The sequence below is a fragment of the Petaurus breviceps genome, unplaced genomic scaffold, assembly GCF_028583685.1.
Source record: "Petaurus breviceps papuanus isolate PSGF00001 unplaced genomic scaffold, PetGlider_PUasm1.0 172, whole genome shotgun sequence".
In the NCBI taxonomy this organism is placed as follows: domain Eukaryota; kingdom Metazoa; phylum Chordata; class Mammalia; order Diprotodontia; family Petauridae; genus Petaurus; species Petaurus breviceps.
Genome location: NW_027185755.1, coordinates 4,181,997 through 4,198,139, shown reverse-complemented (window position 1 = coordinate 4,198,139; position 16,143 = coordinate 4,181,997). Strand labels below are relative to the sequence as shown.

General features: G+C 50.6%; 2 protein-coding genes across 2 annotated transcripts in view; both read right to left on the bottom strand.

Moving 5' to 3' along the window:
* The window catches only part of RGL3 (ral guanine nucleotide dissociation stimulator like 3), a 12,196-nt gene extending 2,169 nt beyond the window's left edge, over positions 1 to 10,027 (bottom strand). The window contains 14 exon segments of the mRNA XM_069083181.1: positions 1 to 15; positions 1,906 to 2,027; positions 2,213 to 2,245; positions 2,601 to 2,687; positions 2,859 to 2,915; positions 3,553 to 3,637; positions 4,100 to 4,203; positions 4,304 to 4,519; positions 6,774 to 6,889; positions 8,136 to 8,389; positions 8,601 to 8,660; positions 9,050 to 9,276; positions 9,431 to 9,610; positions 9,704 to 10,027. The exon segment at positions 1 to 15 is cut by the window's left edge and continues 81 nt beyond it. Coding sequence (XP_068939282.1) covers positions 1 to 15; positions 1,906 to 2,027; positions 2,213 to 2,245; positions 2,601 to 2,687; positions 2,859 to 2,915; positions 3,553 to 3,637; positions 4,100 to 4,203; positions 4,304 to 4,519; positions 6,774 to 6,889; positions 8,136 to 8,389; positions 8,601 to 8,660; positions 9,050 to 9,276; positions 9,431 to 9,610; positions 9,704 to 10,027 — 1,880 coding nt within the window.
* Positions 10,028 to 11,028: 1,001 nt separating this feature from the next.
* ODAD3 (outer dynein arm docking complex subunit 3) lies at positions 11,029 to 16,135 on the bottom strand. Its single transcript, XM_069083019.1, has 13 exons — positions 15,485 to 16,135; positions 14,866 to 14,987; positions 14,495 to 14,572; positions 14,048 to 14,218; positions 13,809 to 13,910; positions 13,484 to 13,609; positions 13,143 to 13,265; positions 12,901 to 13,056; positions 12,291 to 12,451; positions 12,031 to 12,187; positions 11,687 to 11,833; positions 11,368 to 11,452; positions 11,029 to 11,229 (listed from the first exon to the last, which is right to left on the bottom strand). The coding sequence occupies exons 1-13, from the start codon at positions 15,690 to 15,692 to the stop codon at positions 11,102 to 11,104; spliced, it is 1,764 nt and encodes a 587-aa protein (XP_068939120.1). The 5' UTR covers positions 15,693 to 16,135; the 3' UTR covers positions 11,029 to 11,101.
* Positions 16,136 to 16,143: the final 8 nt, after the last annotated feature.

Genomic DNA, 16,143 nt, shown 5'->3' with positions numbered 1-16,143 from the left:
GAATCAAATCAGAGACTGAGTTGGAATCAGAAGAATGGAGATGGGGCCAGAGGGAGGGAACAGGTGATAAGAATGTGTCAAAAGAATGAGGTTGAGAATGAGTCAATTAATTCATTTAACAAACATCCAGTCATCATCATGCCTTGCCTCTGCCCCAAACCCTCCATGTCTCCCTGCTGTCTAGTAATTCAAGAGTCACTCTATGCTCTGACCTAAAGAAATATCTAACCCATGCACGACATATGCCCTGTATTCCCCTCCTTTACCTTTGCTTACAATGTTCATCCCTTACCTTTTTCCTGTTGAATTCCTGCCCATCCTTTAAAGCTAAGCTCAAATGCCATGTCCTTCAGGAAGTCCTTCCTCAATTAGTAATGATCTTCTCCTTCATACCTCACAAAGTATGGTGCTTGTATCTCTCTTAATATAAACCATATTTACTATCTGTACCTGTGTCTTATCCCTATATAAGACTGAGCTCTATGAGGGAAGGAAGCAAGCCTTATCAAAGCTTACCCCAAGCTTAGTACAGGGTTTCACACACAGTAGACATTTAATCAATGCTTGCTTAACTTGAATTGTGTTTAGGAAGAGAGGCATGGTGGGTTAGTGGATAGAGAACTGTAGCAGCAAGCACCCCAAGCGTCCTCAGGGTGTCTGCCACCACAGGTTCTTAGATCTGCTTTGTTAAAGGAAAGCAACTCAAAATGGGTTAACAAGCTTACTTTAATCAATCAAACATATGTATCGTTTACCTAGTTCAGGGGAAAAAGGTCAGAGCCCCGAACTTCAAAGTATACAGACAGAATAATCAAGTAGACAGATTTCCAAACTGTCCAACCATTATATCCATACCAAACAACATCTGGGTTTCAAAGCTGGAGGGCTCTGGACAACGGATTACCAGAGTTTCATCTGATCAAATCACAGAACATTTCTCAAAGTGAGCCCCAAAACAAAGCTACACATCAGGGCTTATATAGCCTTCTCCTGGCTCAGAGAATGTAACAACCTTATTGACTCACTGGCCAATCAAGAAGTATCTACTGAAAAACAAGCCTCCCACCCCAGGCTCCAGGTGCACTTTAGCCTAGGGGCAGGGAAGATCTTAAAAATTTACATTCCCATTACAAGAACCAAACCAGAAGCCCAGTCTCAGAAACACACTAGCCCTATGATCCTGGGCACTTTGTTTCATATCTCATTGCTTCCAGATAACTAACTCTTAAGATTTGTAAGTTCCAGAGCAAATGCTGAACTGCATTGATAGAGGGGGTTTCCTAACTGGAAGTTCCCTATATCAATGAGAATTGTAAATGTGGTCAGCAAAAAACAAAGACCATTTAGGAAGCACCTACTTGTATGCTGGGCACTGAGGGACAGATATAACACAGATCCTGCCCTAAAGGAGCTTACAACTTGATAAGGAGAAATGCATGGGAGGTAAGTGCACAGGAAAGGACCAGGCAGGCAAAATGCTTTCTGAAACGTAAGAGGGCAGAAAACACTTTCAGCTAGGGAAATCCAAGAAGACTTCTCCAAGGAGGTAGCACCCACTGTGCTAACCATTGAGGGAATCAGAGGATTCCCACATCTAAGGGAGGGTGGAAGAGAGAATGGTTCTTCTAACCCAGACAAGCGGCTGACTTGAACAAAAAGGCATGGAGACAGGAATGAACAAGGCACAAATGGGTGACAGAGAAGCCTGGTTTGAATAACAGAAAGGGAATAGTCAGAACTACAGTTAACCAGGTAGGTTGGAGCCCAGATCAAGAGGTTGGACTTCATTCCAAGGAGATTGATTGCCTAGAGGCTTAATTTGGGAACGTGGCAGAGATAGGTTGGGCAACACAGGGTAAAGAAGAAGCTGGAAGCGGGGGGGGGGGGGGGCGTCAGACATATCACCTCTGCTCTTCGCTGAGGGGACGCTGGGCACGGAAGGCAGCAAGAACGGGTGGCCGAGATGGCAGGCTATAGCTCACACAGCGACGCTGTAGGTGCTGGATCCGAGACAGGATCTCCCACTCCTTGGAAAAGGGAGGTGGGGTTCTTTCTGCTGGACCTTCCCTCCCTCCATTCCCCACCTCCCAGGTATTCCCCCTCCTACCTGTCCTGGGGTCTAAAGACCTCTCTCCCCAATTTCCCTTCATCACCCAGCATACACCACCCCCCTACCCCCCCACCGCCTTCCCCTCTGCCCAGGCCCCTTTACCTTCCGGCGCTTCTCAAAGTTGATAAGATCTCCCTAGGAGTAGTGGAAAGGAAACAAGCCTGAGCCCAGAACTGAGCTCAGAGTCCCCAAGAGAGCTCAGATTACAGGATCGTAGAACTTAAAGCCAGAAGGGCCCTTAGAGAGCTAGTCCCACCCCTTTACATTTACAGAGGAACCACCTGAAACCCAGAGAGGAGAATGGAATTGCCTAGAGACACATCAAAAACAAAGTGCTCTTTGGATCCAAACCGGGAGTCTTCTTACTCTGGATGCAGTGCAGTGGGGCAGGGAGGGGATGATGTAGTTCTGGGAAGGTCTCAGGAGCAAGGATGACAGTGAAGGACAGGGGGGTAGGACTGGGGAGTGAGATCAGGGGTCAAGCTTTCACCTCCAGTAGGTCAGGCAGTGCTGTGTCCAACATGACAAGGTCAGTGAGGAAGGTGCCCAGGTAGGGGATAGGACCAGGGGGCACTTTCTGGAATTGATCAGAAACTCGATCAATGTCCTTGGGTATTATTGTCCCAACCCTGGTCCCACATGTTCCATCATGTCTCCCAATCCCTGTCTCTCTACCCCCCCAGAACCAAATTCTTGTAGCCCTCTTCCCCAGGCCTTCCCCCTTCTCAAGTTCAATATAGTCCCTTACCAAGGGAGGGACTCCTGGAGCTGTCTCCTCTTCAGGGGAGGTCAAAGGGGCTTCTTCCTGGGGTAGAAATGGGGTAAAGAACCCAAAAGATAGAACCTTAGTCCCTTTATCCAACAGCCAGACCAGAGTCCCCCAGAAGAAGAAAACCTGTGTTTTATGGAATAAAGATTTAGCCACAAAGGCAAAAATGTCAGGCAATGAAGAGTCCCCTTAGTGGAGAAACCAACAGTTTGGGGCCAGACAGAAACTTCAAGGGTCCCCTCTTTAAAAGGGTCAAATGAGGCAAGAGAGAGAAACATGAGGAATGAGGGCGTGTCCACTAGGTGCTAAAGGGCTAAGGCTTTGGTTCAGGACACTGGGGAAATACCAATTGTCTTCTGTCTGCCTTTGCATCCCATCTAGGGGAAGTCCCAGACTCCCATCACTATTTCTAGGTTGTTTCTCTTCATATGAAAGACTACTGGTTAAGCATATCACTAAGCATGAGTCTACCATCCTGAGCATTATATGCCTCCAGACTCAGGTCAACACACATTTATTAAGCACCTACTATGTGCCAGGCTGCTAAAAGCTGAGGCTGGTACAAGGTGATAGCTCTACAAGATCCTGGTACTCGTATTCTGGGTGTTTCCTTTCCCCATCCAGCTTGAGTACTCCCACCTCAAGCACCCTAGTGTCCAAACCCCTTCTGTACCTGGGAGAGAATCTCTCGGCTGTTAAGGTGATTGTTCTCATCGGAGAAAATATTGGAGAGTTTCCGGTATATGGACAGTGGCTCCCTAGGGAAGAGAGAGATGGGGAGGAGGAAGGGAGCAAGGTCAGGGGTGAGAGAGCATCTAAGGTCTCTGCTGGTCGGTCTCTCTACCCACAGCATCTCAGATTCATCTTCATCAGCTACCACTTATATGGGAATCCCTTTTAACAACATCTAGGAGGTCCCTCTCTCCTTGAGTAGTTCATCGAATTTTTGTGTGTCTAGGATCATTAGGAAACTTCCCAAATCCCAAATCTGCCTCTTGGCAATTTCTGGCCCAGTGTTCCTAGTTCTATCCTCTGGGGCTATGAAGAACCACTCTGGTCCCTATTCCCTGTTACAGTTCTCCAGTATCTCTGGCCAATCCCATCTATCCCCCATCCTTAGTACTGAGCCTTTGATAAAGGAAGAAGAGGTTGTACCCTCCCTCTGGCCTCTCCCTGGCTCACTCAAAGCCACTCCTCACCCCTCACTCCTGAACCCTCACCGGCTCACAGCTGCCCAGCTCCTCTTGAGTCTGTATACAGGGTTGGACTGCAGTGCCGAGAGGATGGCCCGGAGGGATGAGAAGTTCCTCAACTCCCTGCAACGCTGGGTAAGAAAACCTAGATCCTGTTAGCCTGTGTTGAAGACCCCTGGGACCCAATGCATGGCTGCCCAGAAGGCTCTCCAGCTATATATAGCTCCACACCTGTGCAATGAAGATCCATTTCTCCAGGCGCTGGGCCCGATGGGGTGGGGGCAGTCCTGGTCCCACCAGCACTGAGCTCAGGACACAACTGGTTACTGCGTTGAACTGGGCCACAGTGGCTCGGACAGAGGGGGCAGTCCCACGGCCCCCTGCTTTATCCCTATGAGACCACACAGAGCCCAGGCACTCCCAAAGGCATACTTGAGAAAAAAGTTCCTGCGAATTGGGGTAGAGGCAGGATGAGACACAACTGAACATAAGGACCTCCCTGCATTGCTGGCCTCCCCACCCACCCTACCCCCAATGTCCAATTTCCTTTGGGGCTCTAAGGTGGTAGTTCTGAGGTCCAGTGGAGGGATGAAGAAGGCAAACATACTTTCCCCATACAAGAGGTGTAGTTAGGGAGGAAAGGGCCAGGGAGGTGTCCTTATTCCATCCATCATGATCAGGAAGTTGGGGATAGATGTTCCCTGCCCATCAGGGTAAGAGAGAAGCGTCCCACAGGGTTGGGGGAAAGGACCAAGGGAGCAGGTCACAGAACCAGGAGATCTCAGAGTCAGAAAAGACCTCAGGAGCCATCTAGTCCAACGCATACCTGAATCCCTCTATAATACACTGGGCAAGTAGTCATCTAGCCTTTGCTTGAAAGCCTCCAGTGAGGGAACGCCCTCCCTCCTGAGGCAGCCCATTACACTTGGAGACAGCACCACCTGTTAGGACGGTGAGTCAAATCTGCCTCTTTGTACCTCCATCTGTGGCTCCTAACACTGCCCTCTGTAATCAGGTAGAGCAGAGCTCGGCCCCTCTCCCTCATATGACAAACACTCCGATGATCATAGATTCAAACATTTGAAGGATCAGAGGTTTCATACTAGGAGGGAATTCATTGGGCAGAGTCCACTCTGTCATCTTCTAGATAAGGAAAATGGAGCCGCAGAGAGATTGTGACTGGCCCATGGTGGTGGAGGTGACCAAGCTGGAGTTTGGACCTAGGATCTCAAATCGAGTGCTCTCTCCACCATGTGCCTGAAGACAGTGACCATGGCCTTCCCTAAGTCTCTTATGCTTCAGGCTAAAACTCCCCAATTCCTTCAACAGGTCTCACATGGAACGACCTTCAGATCCTTCACCATCTTGGTTGCCCTTTCTAACTCATCAGTGTTGCCTGCTTAAACAATGATTCCAAGGCAGCTAGGTGACAAAGTGCATGGAGCACAGGCCCTGGAGTCAGAACTTGAGTTCAATTCCAGCCTCAGACACTTACTACCTGTGTGACCCTGGGCAAGTCACTTAACCCTGACTGCCTCCAAAAAACAAAAACAGACACACAGGCACGAGCACACACCCACACCCCCCCACACACACACACACATTCCTAGAAATGAATTCAGATATGGGATCACCAGAGTTCAAATCTTGTCTCTGCTTCTTACTCCTTAGGTGACCCCGGGAAAATCACTTCACCTCTATCTTGTTCTTTCTTTTCATCTGTAAAATGAAGGCATTGGACCTCCAGGGTCCTCCAGCTATAATCTTATGATATTTAACACTGGTGGGAGTTAGGTGGTACAGTGGATAGAGTACTGGGCCCTGAGTCAGGAAGATCTGAGTTCAAATCCAGTCTTAGCCCCTTACTAAGCTGTGTGACCCTGGGCAAGTCATTTAACCTCTGCCTCAGCTTCCTCAGCAACAGAATGGAGATAATAATGGCACCTGCCTCCCAGGGTTGTTGAGGGGATAAAATAATATCTGTAAAGTGCTTAGCAAACCTTCAAGTGCTATATTAATACTAGCTATTATTATCTTATGATACGCCTAGAACTCTTAAAAGACAACTGAGCATTCTATTTTAACACTCTTCACCCTACTTGTTCTGGATTTAAACTCCCTACAGGTCATTTCTATTCCTCTTAGTCAGAATGTCATTCCCTTTGCTATGAAAAACAGAAAAGAGTTGAGTAGTTTTGCCCTCTCTGAGCGAACACATTCTTCTCCCTCTCAAGCAGCAGTCCTATCCTGTCTTTTATCCTTTTCATTTTTCCCATTGTAGAAACAAAAATCCTACTCACCATCCCTAACCTCATCCAAATGTACTTAACTTTCCTCACCAACCTCCACTCATTCTGAATTTTTGTGCTCCAACACTATTCTTAAATGACTTTTAGATTCACTTTCCGTTACCTAGCCATGTTTCTACCTTTGCTAAAACCCTTTTAAACATCCCAATTGACCAAATAATTCCCTGTGCCTCCCTGTGCATTCACACTGATCTCTATACACATCTTGTTTTCTTTTTTATTGGGTAAATACTGGTTTCTCTTTGTCTTCAGAATTTTCTCTGTCAATTTTTAGCCTGTGGGAGCCTTTTCTTCTAACCTTTTGAAATCTGCTGTCCCCAAATCTAAGATGCACAGCAGAGCCTCTCCCTACTCCAAGCACAGAGTCAAGAGGAGCTGGATGCTACCCTCACCATGTCCATCAGGGTCAGCTGTTCAGCCACCTCATCCACACTGAAATCCAGAAGCTGAGGACATTCCTTTCCATGCTCTTCTTCCTCCTCCAGGGGGTTTTCTGGGCCTGAAGACACTGGGCAAGGGGAGTTAGAATGAGGAGAGAATGGCCCCTCTCCCTCTTGGAGAGGGGCATCAGGGGTCAGAAAGTGGACAGCTGTGGTGTGGAGGTTCTCCTAGAGCCATGAGAGGACCAGGGGGACTGGAGTAAGAGGAAGAAACCTTCCTTTAGCCATAATTAGCCTCTGACATGAGTGTGAGCCCCAAACATGAGCCAGGTAGAGATGAGGCAAAGGGGCATAGGGGAAGAGGAGAGAATGGTTGGGAGTTAGAAGGGAAGGCTGTGTCCCAGAATACAGCCTAATCATGGAAAGAGGAAGCCTAGTGCTGTGGAGAAAGAGACTGATGGAAATGGAATCAGAGGCGTTCACATCCCAGTTCTGCTGCATTCTAGCGGGGAGATGGGGCAGCTAGGTGAATAGAGTGCTAGCTCTGAAATCAGGAGGACCTGAGCTCAAATGCCTTTTCAGATATTTCCTAGCTGTGTGACCCTGGGCAAGTCACTTAACCCTGTTTGCCTCAGTTTCCTCATCTGTAAAATGAGCTGAAGTAGGAAATGGCAAACCACTCCAGAATCTCTGCCAAGAAAACCCCAAATGGGTTCACGAAGACTTAACAACTCAACAAAACAATGGGAGACCTTGGGCAAGTCATTTAATCTGGGGCTCCATTTTCTTCATTTGTATATCGCTTTGAGCATGACAGACACTTAATACATGTTTGTTGAATTGAATCAGATCTGTAAAATGGGGGCATTGAACTACAGGATCTTGAAGGGCCCTTCTAGCTCTAATCCTGGGATCCTATGATTTCAGTCAGGTCAGAGAGGGAACCTTTATCTTTCCAATAATATTAGGAATAGTAATGTCATATTCCTGACACACTTTATGATTGGCAAAACCTTTTCCTCACCACAAGCCTGTGGGGTAAGGAGTAAAAAGGTACTGTCCTCATTTCACAGATGAGAAAGCTGAGGTTCATCAGAGATAAGGCAATTTACCTAAAGTCACACAACTGATATGTATCAGAGTTGAGACTGGAACCCCAGGTTATCTGTACTTCTTTCCACTACTGACTACCTGTCACTCCACCCAGAGGCACTCCTGAAAAAAGAAAGGTCTCCCCCTGCCCCAGGCAGATCTAAGGACAGAAGACGGAGGGATCCTGTTTTTTCAGTTAGTTGCCAATGCCCCCATTCCAATCTCCTAGGATGGTGACCCCACAGGCAAAGGGGCTGGTTGTGGTGGTGGGAGGGGAGGTACCATAATGAGAAGGCTCTGGCACTTCTGGGGCCTCCTTGGTCCCCTCTTCTTTCTCCTGGAGTTTCTTGGCTACTTCCTCCTCTTCTTCCTCCTGGAAGTGCTTCAGCAGTCTTTCAGCTTCTTGGCTCTCTGCCCCACCTGGTGCTGCCCAACTCAGAAAGGTACACACCCGGACCAGGTTGGGATGGGCAGGGGGATCTTTGAAGTCCTGGGGGTGATCCAGCAGCCAGGAGCCCAGCACAGATATCAATGCCCTGTAGCCAGAGTCTAGCCTCAGGCTATGATCTAGCCATGGACCTTTAAAATAAAACCACTAATTTCTCAAAACCAACCCCTGACTTCTCAAACCTAACTTCCAACCCAGTCATTGACCTCTTACCTTTCACACCCTGCACCAGCCATGGATCCTCATCCTTGCAGACCCAACCAATGGCGCATGCCACTGCTGGAAAAATGGGTACTAACCTAGACTCCTGCTCCTGGTTCAGATCCCAGTGACCTTGACCTTGTTTCTCCTGTCCTTCCCTGGAAAACAGCACCAGGGAAGTATCGGTAAATGGAGACTGGAAGGGGGAAACAGAAGGGATGGTAGGAGGGAGGGAAGTTTCATTAACGTGAGGATAAGGAAATATCAGGATGGGAGGCCAACCTGAAAGACTTAAACTGGTGTGTACGTGTTTGTGTGTGTGTGACAAGAAGCAGGTCCTTAGGGTGATTTAAGTGGTCACTGGAGTTGGGAAAGAGCGGAGTTAGTGAAGGGGAAGTGACCTGGAAAGGAGCATCTATCATGGAGCAAGAGGACAAGAGTGAATGCAAGGACAGGTGGGAGATTCCGAAAAGGGAGACGAGAATCTGATGGACAAGCAGGGAGATACAGAGAAAGAGGATGAGGCGTGAAAGGGGACCTCACTAACCCTTGGGGTCTTGGGGCCTGGCGCAGCGGCAACAGGAGACCCAGTACATAGTTGGTGGGTACGAAGGCACGATGTGTAGCCAGAAAGGCAGGCACGAAGGCCGGGTCCTGTTCATGATCGCCATGCACCAGCTCTAGTACCAGGCGCTCTAGTGGCGCTGCGCGCAGCGCCCGAACTTTGCAGGTGCGATAGTGCACGAAATCTTCAGACCGCCCAGAATCTGGAGCCTTGAGGAGGTGAGCCTCAATCAGTGAGGCTTTGGCAGTGAGCCCTCGCCTTGCCCTACCTAGTTCCTAGCCCCCAGCCCTGACTTGGTTCCTGACCCCTCCGCCCTGCTCCTCACCTGGCCCCACCCCCAGCTCCCTCAGCCCTATTCCTCACCTGGCCCCTCCCCCTCTCTCGGCTCCCACCAGGGCCGGGCCGCTGGCTCAGCTGCCTTCGTAGAGTGACATTGTACACGGCTCCGTCCACCTCTTCTTCGCCCCACTCCTGGAGAGGCGCCTGCGGGGACCGGAGCCAGATTTGGGAGGAAGCCCGGGGACAGGGAACTAATCTCCCTCCCTGGTCCTCCGAGTCTTCTCACCCTGCCCCCTTCCCCTGCGCTGGTTACCAAGCCGAACTCCTTTCCCAGGGGCCGCTCCATGGCTCGAACACCTGCAGCTGGCCGGGTCGCTCCTGGCCCGACTGTGGCTCCGGTTCCGGCGGCAGCGGCGGCGCAAGGGCTGAGACCAAGAGTGGACAGACCAGCCTGGAAGCGGAGCGCTCAGGCTCCGGCACCTGCAGCAGCCGGGTTCCTGCTTCGGCCGAGGGCGGGATCGAGACAGGGGTCTGCTCTGGGGGAATGATGTCGGAGGGGGCAGAGGAGGGAAGCGGGGGCTGGGAGGGAGCCTTGGGGCGAGGGCCCAGCCGCGCGCTGGGATGGGGGTCACTCAGGCTCCGGCGCTTAAAACTGTGGGCAGAGGGCGGGGTTGGGTGCATACCGCTGACCGCCTAGGTAGGTGGGTGCTGGGCGGGCTATTTCCATAACAGCCAGCATGGGGACACGGGACGGGAGGCCGGTCAGGGGGCGGGGAGTCCCGGCCACTGCCCACCTAGCCCTGGACAAACCGGGAAGTACTTTCCAAACTTCCAGGAGCCCTTTTGTGGGGGGTGGGGAGGAAGGTGCCCTTCAAATACACACACCTAGGAAGCCCCCCTCCCCTCAAGCCCCACTAGGACCTGAAACCTAACCAGCCTTGACCTTGGTCAAAATCTGACCCAGGCAGTCCTAGTCAGTTTCTGTTTCTCTACATCCCTATTTATCAGTCTCTACTTATCTGTGTGGCTGTGGTCAAGTCACTTAACCTCTGAGCCCTTTTCCTCATCTATAAAATGGGGATAACAATACCTCCTTCACAATGTTGTTGTGAGGAGCAAAGGAGAAAATGTGAAAAACCCTGTGTCAGTCTTACAGTCCTATACAAATGTCAACACTGAGGACTCTGTCTCTGCATCCCCTCCCTCTTCCCTTTAGGATCAATGCCAGTGACCCTTCCTCCCAGCACCAGAGTTCCCTGGCAGGCAGACGCAGGAACACAGCTCAGGCTCCTTTGTAATTTTTATTGCCTGAAAAAAAAACGACCACTGGGAGGTGGCCAGTAGACCCTGAGTGTACTACAGGGCCTTTGAGACCTTCCCAGCCCCAGGAGGTTTATGATTGATGGTGGGAACAGTCAGGAACTAGGTCCCACCTCCCCTAAGCTGGGCCAGCAAGGCCCTGGGCTTGCCTCCCAAGGGACAGGGACACAGCTACTCTCCCAGACCTTGGGGTGGAAAAGGCCCCAAACTGCTCTTGCCCAGCTATGTAGGCTAAGACTTACTCCTAGGTAGGAGGGGAACCAGATCCTCTAAGTAGATCCTGAAAAAGGGGAGAGAACCCAGGTCCACCATTCGGGCCCTTGAGAAAGAACCTGGGGCTGGGCAAGGCCATGAGATGCTCTAAATGGCCCAGGTTGGGATCTGTGACTGCCTCCCTGGAGGGGCGCTGGCAGCCAGGCCAGGAGGGTGTGGCATCTATGACCGCCTTTGAGATCGAGTTCGGGTTCTCTTCTTGCTTTTGGACTCTATGAGTTTCTGAGACTGGAACTTCAAGGATGCTCGGGTCACTATCTCCCCAGTCTCATCCTCACTCACTTCCTCATCTGGGGGAGACATGAGCAGGAAGGAGAGGAGGAGTAGGGGATATGAGGACATTCCCTGCCCCCAACACACAAATTTCCTTGTGTAACTTCTCCTTTCCTGATACAACCTTCTCCCTACCTACCCCCAAGCTGACTCACCAAAGAATTTGTCCTGGGCAGTAGCTATGGGCAGCAAGATGCGGGTGTTGTGAGGAGGAAGCTTCCCCTCCAAGGTGGCATAGTACTGTGGGAGGAAAGGACAGACAGAGTGAAAGGCTGCTGGGGGAGAGAGAGGGAAGGAAAAATGCAGTTCTTAAGTGTCCCCTTTGGACCAAGCACTGTGCTAAGGCCTTTATGAATATACCCACTGAACAGTGGGGAGGCCTGTCTAGGGATTCAAACATCCAGGAGCAGGGGCTATGATGGAAAGAGGGAAAATCTGGAACAGTTCCCCACTTAGACCCCTTCAGGCTCCTACCTCCCGCTCGGCAAGCTGGTGCAGCAGGTCTGGCACATCTCGTCCCTCCATATCACTCTGAAGTTTGAGCAACTTCTCCTCGTTCTGAGCCATGAGGTCCAGCACATAATCCAAGGCATCAGGGTTTAGCTCCTTTTTGCTTGTCTCCTGGGGAATGTGGTTGGGAGGGAACCAAGGTCTCAGGAAGTTTATAGGTGATGCCTCAAAGAGAAGGAGTGACAGGGGCTGGGGGAGAGGGGGGAAGGATGGGAGACCCCAAGGGTTAGGGATAATAAGCTGGATAACTAGGGGCCTTGCAGGGGTTAGGGAGGGCAAATTTGGGGGTGGGGGATTCATATGTATACCACTGGGATATGCTGCAATCTATTGGCCAAGTGCTCGACCCCAGCCTTGGCCGACTGAAGGGCTAGAATGGTGTTCTGTAGCTTCTCCTTGGCTTCTGCTACTTGCTTCTCCTGGATGGCCAGATGCTTTCGCAGATCAGCCTTGACCTGCTGATACCTGGGTGGGGCAGGGGGGAGGGGGAGGACCAGATGTGAGGGGCCTTGGAATCACACCCAACCCCCTCCCCCAGCCAGGCCCTGACCCCACCCCTCCCTCACACCTGATGGCCTTGGCCTCGCCGGAGTACTTGAGCTGAGTGAGCTCTTGCTGCAGACGCTGCTTGTCTTGTTTCAGCCTTGCCAGCGTCACTACATTCTCTTGCTTCAGGGATTCCAGGTTTTCAAATGTCTCACTCTGGGCTAAGAACCTGCTAACCACAGACTGCCCCCCAACCACATCCACTCACTCAGGGACACAAACACACCTAGGAGAACCCAGACCACTTTCCTTCCCACCTGGTTGGAGTCATGGAGTAGAAATAGTCATTCTCAGGCATTGGAACATATTGGTTATTCAACCTACCTACCCCCAAGGTCCCAGGGTAAAAGAGAGACAGACAGACAGACAGACCAGAAACAGGCAGAGACAGAGGAAGATCACAGCTGCAGGAGCCTCCCAGGCTTTTCTACATGTTGTCTAGAATTGAAGGTGCCCCTCAATTTATGGGTGCTTATTTCTTGATGTGTCTGGGGTAGGGCCCTCAGGGAACCTCTACAGCCTCAAATCTTCCCCCCCCCCACCCAGGAGTGCCCTTTCCTAGTTAGGTAGGGCAAGTGACCTAAAGCAGCCAGAAGACCTGCCTAGCCTCCCCTTCCTGTCCAGCGACTCACACTGGGGTCAGATATGCCGGTGGCAACCCTGAGGCTATCAAATGCCATCTCGGTATGGTACGTGGCCAAGCGGTTCTTTAAATTGCCTGTTTTTGTCCCCTGGGCATCTGTTAAGTTTTCGTCGGACCGAAGAGGTACTCGATCTCGGTGCTGGGTCTGTGGATACAGTGGGTGGCATGGAAGGCAGTGTCCCCAGTTCTGCCAACTTTTTCCCCTGCCTTCTCTGAACTGAGTCCACACACCTTCCTCTCAATCCGCTCATTCTGAAGCTTCTTCTCTTCTGTTCGCTTCTTGGCCTCCATCAATACCCTGTCTCGCTCCTTCCGATCTTTGAATAAGTTCTCCTCCAGCTTCTGAAGTTCACTCTGGGTGGGGGAAGAGGTGGCAAGAACATCAGGGAGAAGATATAGGAAGCTCATGGAGGCCAAGCTTGGGGGGTCCCCCCCTTGGAACAAAGGGGGAGGGGCCCCTGTTCCAGTACCAGCGCTGTCAAAAGAGCTCAGGAGGCTGGATCTACAGGCGTGTCCACTTGTGATGTGCAATGGCTTGCTCAGGTGAGGACCAGAGTGAGACTATGCCATACCTTGGCAGCTTCCCGAGCATCTGTGGCTTCCTGAGTCACATTCTGCAGTTCTGAGAACTCACGTCTTAGTCGTTTGACTTCACCCTCCATTGCATCCAGTTTGTTCTCAAAGTTCAGGCTCTCCTCCTGGGAAAAGGGAGGAGAGCCAGGTTGGGTGTAAGAGCCAGGAAAGAGGGCCCAGTAATCTTCCCAGATCCTCACCATAGAGCCAAGTCCCCTCCTAACTTCATCCAGATCTAGAAAGCAATTTCTTCAAATAAGTCCCTCACCACACACATCTAACCCATTTATATTCATTCTACCCCACTATTCCCACACATCACACCTGCATGTAAGCCTTCAGCTGCAGGTAAACTCGAGTGATGTGTTCTGCCTCATAGGCCTTCAGCCAGGCCTTTTCCAGTCGATTTTCCAGGTTGCGTATAGTCTGGGGGAGAGGTGGTAGTGATTGGCCATGATTCCTCCTCTCTCCAGGTCACTGACTGATTGTGAGCTCTCTGGTCCCATAACCCACCCATATTCTTTCTCCCACCCTGCTTGGGTTTGGCAGGGCCTAATGCCCACCTTTGCCACCTCATTGTCACTGTCTTGAAATTCATTTGTCTCCAGCTCTCGAAGTGAATACTGTAACTGAAGCTCTTCTATTCGTTTCTGCTTTTGTTCTGCCTCATGTCGAAGGGCATTTAACTGTTTCACCTTCTCACTCAGCCGGTGTTCCATGAGGGCCAGGGCCTCCTGGGGGCCAAGAGTAGATGACAGATATAAATGTCTGTGTATATATGATACAGATAGCTGATACAGACATATACATAATCATGTCATATGCATATATATTACATGTATCATATGTATAATGTGTATATGTATAGAAAATGTATGCGTACACACACCTATATACACACATTCTGAGTCAGAATCCAGGACTCAGAAAAGGAGGTTTTATTAAAAGGGCCTCCTGGGAGTCTGGAGGTTGAGTGTCCTGCCATGGCTGAGGCTACCTTTGCAACCTACCTCCCCATTCTTGTTTTTCAGATAAGGCTTTTCCTCCTTCCACTCTCTGATGACCAAGCGCACCACTCTCTCGTCACCCTGTGAAGTCAACAAACCAAAAATATTCCCTATGCCACCTCACCCCCAGCAAGGGCATTAATAGAAAAGTTCCCCACATAAATACTTCCCCCTTAGAAAAGAAAGGCAAGGAGCTTTGCTTTCCTGAAACAGCCTGCTCCCATGACCTAGGTGGCCTTAGTCTAGAACAGCCTGGGAGCATGATTGGTACAGCTTTCCCCTTAAAGGTCAGTGGAGCATGGGAGCCTCCTTCCCTTCCTACTCCCCCCCCCACTCTGTCCCCTCTTTTCTGCTCCCTCCACCCCAGTCCTCACACTGAACAAGTCTGACAGCTTCTGGTATGATATCTTGTTCTCTTCTCGAAGATGTTTAATTGTTTCCTTGTTCTTTTTGATGGTCCACTGAGTGCTCTCATAGACGTACTTACGGTCGCCCTCTGGGGGCAAAGCAGAGTGTGAGCAGCCAATATACTGCCACCTCCTCCTTCCCATCACCTCCCTTTCCCAACTATCATTCCCATCCATCAGCCCTTGTCCCCTTGTCCTGTGCACAAATACCCCTTTTCCTGCCCTCCTCCCAGATCCTTCCATCTCCTCCATCAGTCCACTATTTGCTAATCCTACTCTTCTCTGTGCCCCTATGTCCCCCTCCCTAGCTGACCCTGGCTTGATTAGTACCCTGTCTTTGATCTCCCTCTGAAATTATGGACTCCCCAAGTTCCCTTAGGTCTGGCCCTGACCTCAATATTCTGACCCCAATTTTGTCCATCCCATTTCACCACCCTTCCTTTCTTTGTTCTGATCACGATCATTCCTTTATTTTCCCCTGAACCCAACTTCCTTCCAACACTTCTTCTCCCCCCTCCCCAAGGCTTAGGTCACCTCAGCTGCCCTGTTTCTTCTCTTACACCACCACCCCCATACACATGCTTACCCAACAATTGGATTTTCCTGTGCAGGTCAGAAATCTGCACATGCACAGGAGGCTTCACTCCAGCATGACTGGCAGCTGGACGACTCTGTATATGTTTTGCCTGTTGCTTTGATCCTGGCCTCGAGGAGACAGAACGAAGGGAACGGAGAGAACGGAAAGGACGGGGCTTGGGGAAAGGGGAAGGAGCTGGGGAATGCAGGGGAACCATGTTTAAGCTTTTGCAAGGGAGTCTCCTTAGCCTCTGGCTGAAGAATAGGGTAGAGCCTATCTTAGGGACAGGGAGCAGAAATCAGCCTATGACTGGGGTACAGAAAAGAGAAGATATCCGCCTGGGTTGTGGCCAAGCCTGTGGGATTTAGAAAATGGGGAGCGTATCCTTGGAAGTCAGAGAAGGAACTAAGGGGAGAGAAGGGAAAATAAAGATTGGAGGTCCGGGAAGAACAGAGGGGATCTGAGGGCTTATTTCCAGGGTTCAGGAAAGGACTGTCCCAGGACAGGAGGGGATTGTGGGAAAGGTTAGCGCCTGGACATTCCTGGGGGAAAGCTCTGCTGTCGCCTGCGGCTCAAATTGGAAGGTCCCTGGGACTCCCACCCAGACTAGGTCCAGATGGAGCCTCTCAGCATCTGTCTCCGTTGCTAGGAAACCATCTCCCCCCTCC

What these genes read in the sequence shown, in the direction of transcription:
- ODAD3 (XM_069083019.1), bottom strand. Translation starts at nt 15,692, where the DNA reads ATGGTTCCCCTGCATTCCCCAGCTCCTTCCCCTTTCCCCAAGCCCCGT. An exon ending in ATGCTCGGGAAGCTGCCAAG is followed by an intron (nt 13,266 to 13,483) that starts GTATGGCATAGT and finishes TCCCCCACCCAG; the next exon opens with AGTGAACTTCAGAAGCTGGA. An exon ending in GGCGAGGCCAAGGCCATCAG is followed by an intron (nt 12,188 to 12,290) that starts GTGTGAGGGAGG and finishes TGCCCCACCCAG; the next exon opens with GTATCAGCAGGTCAAGGCTG.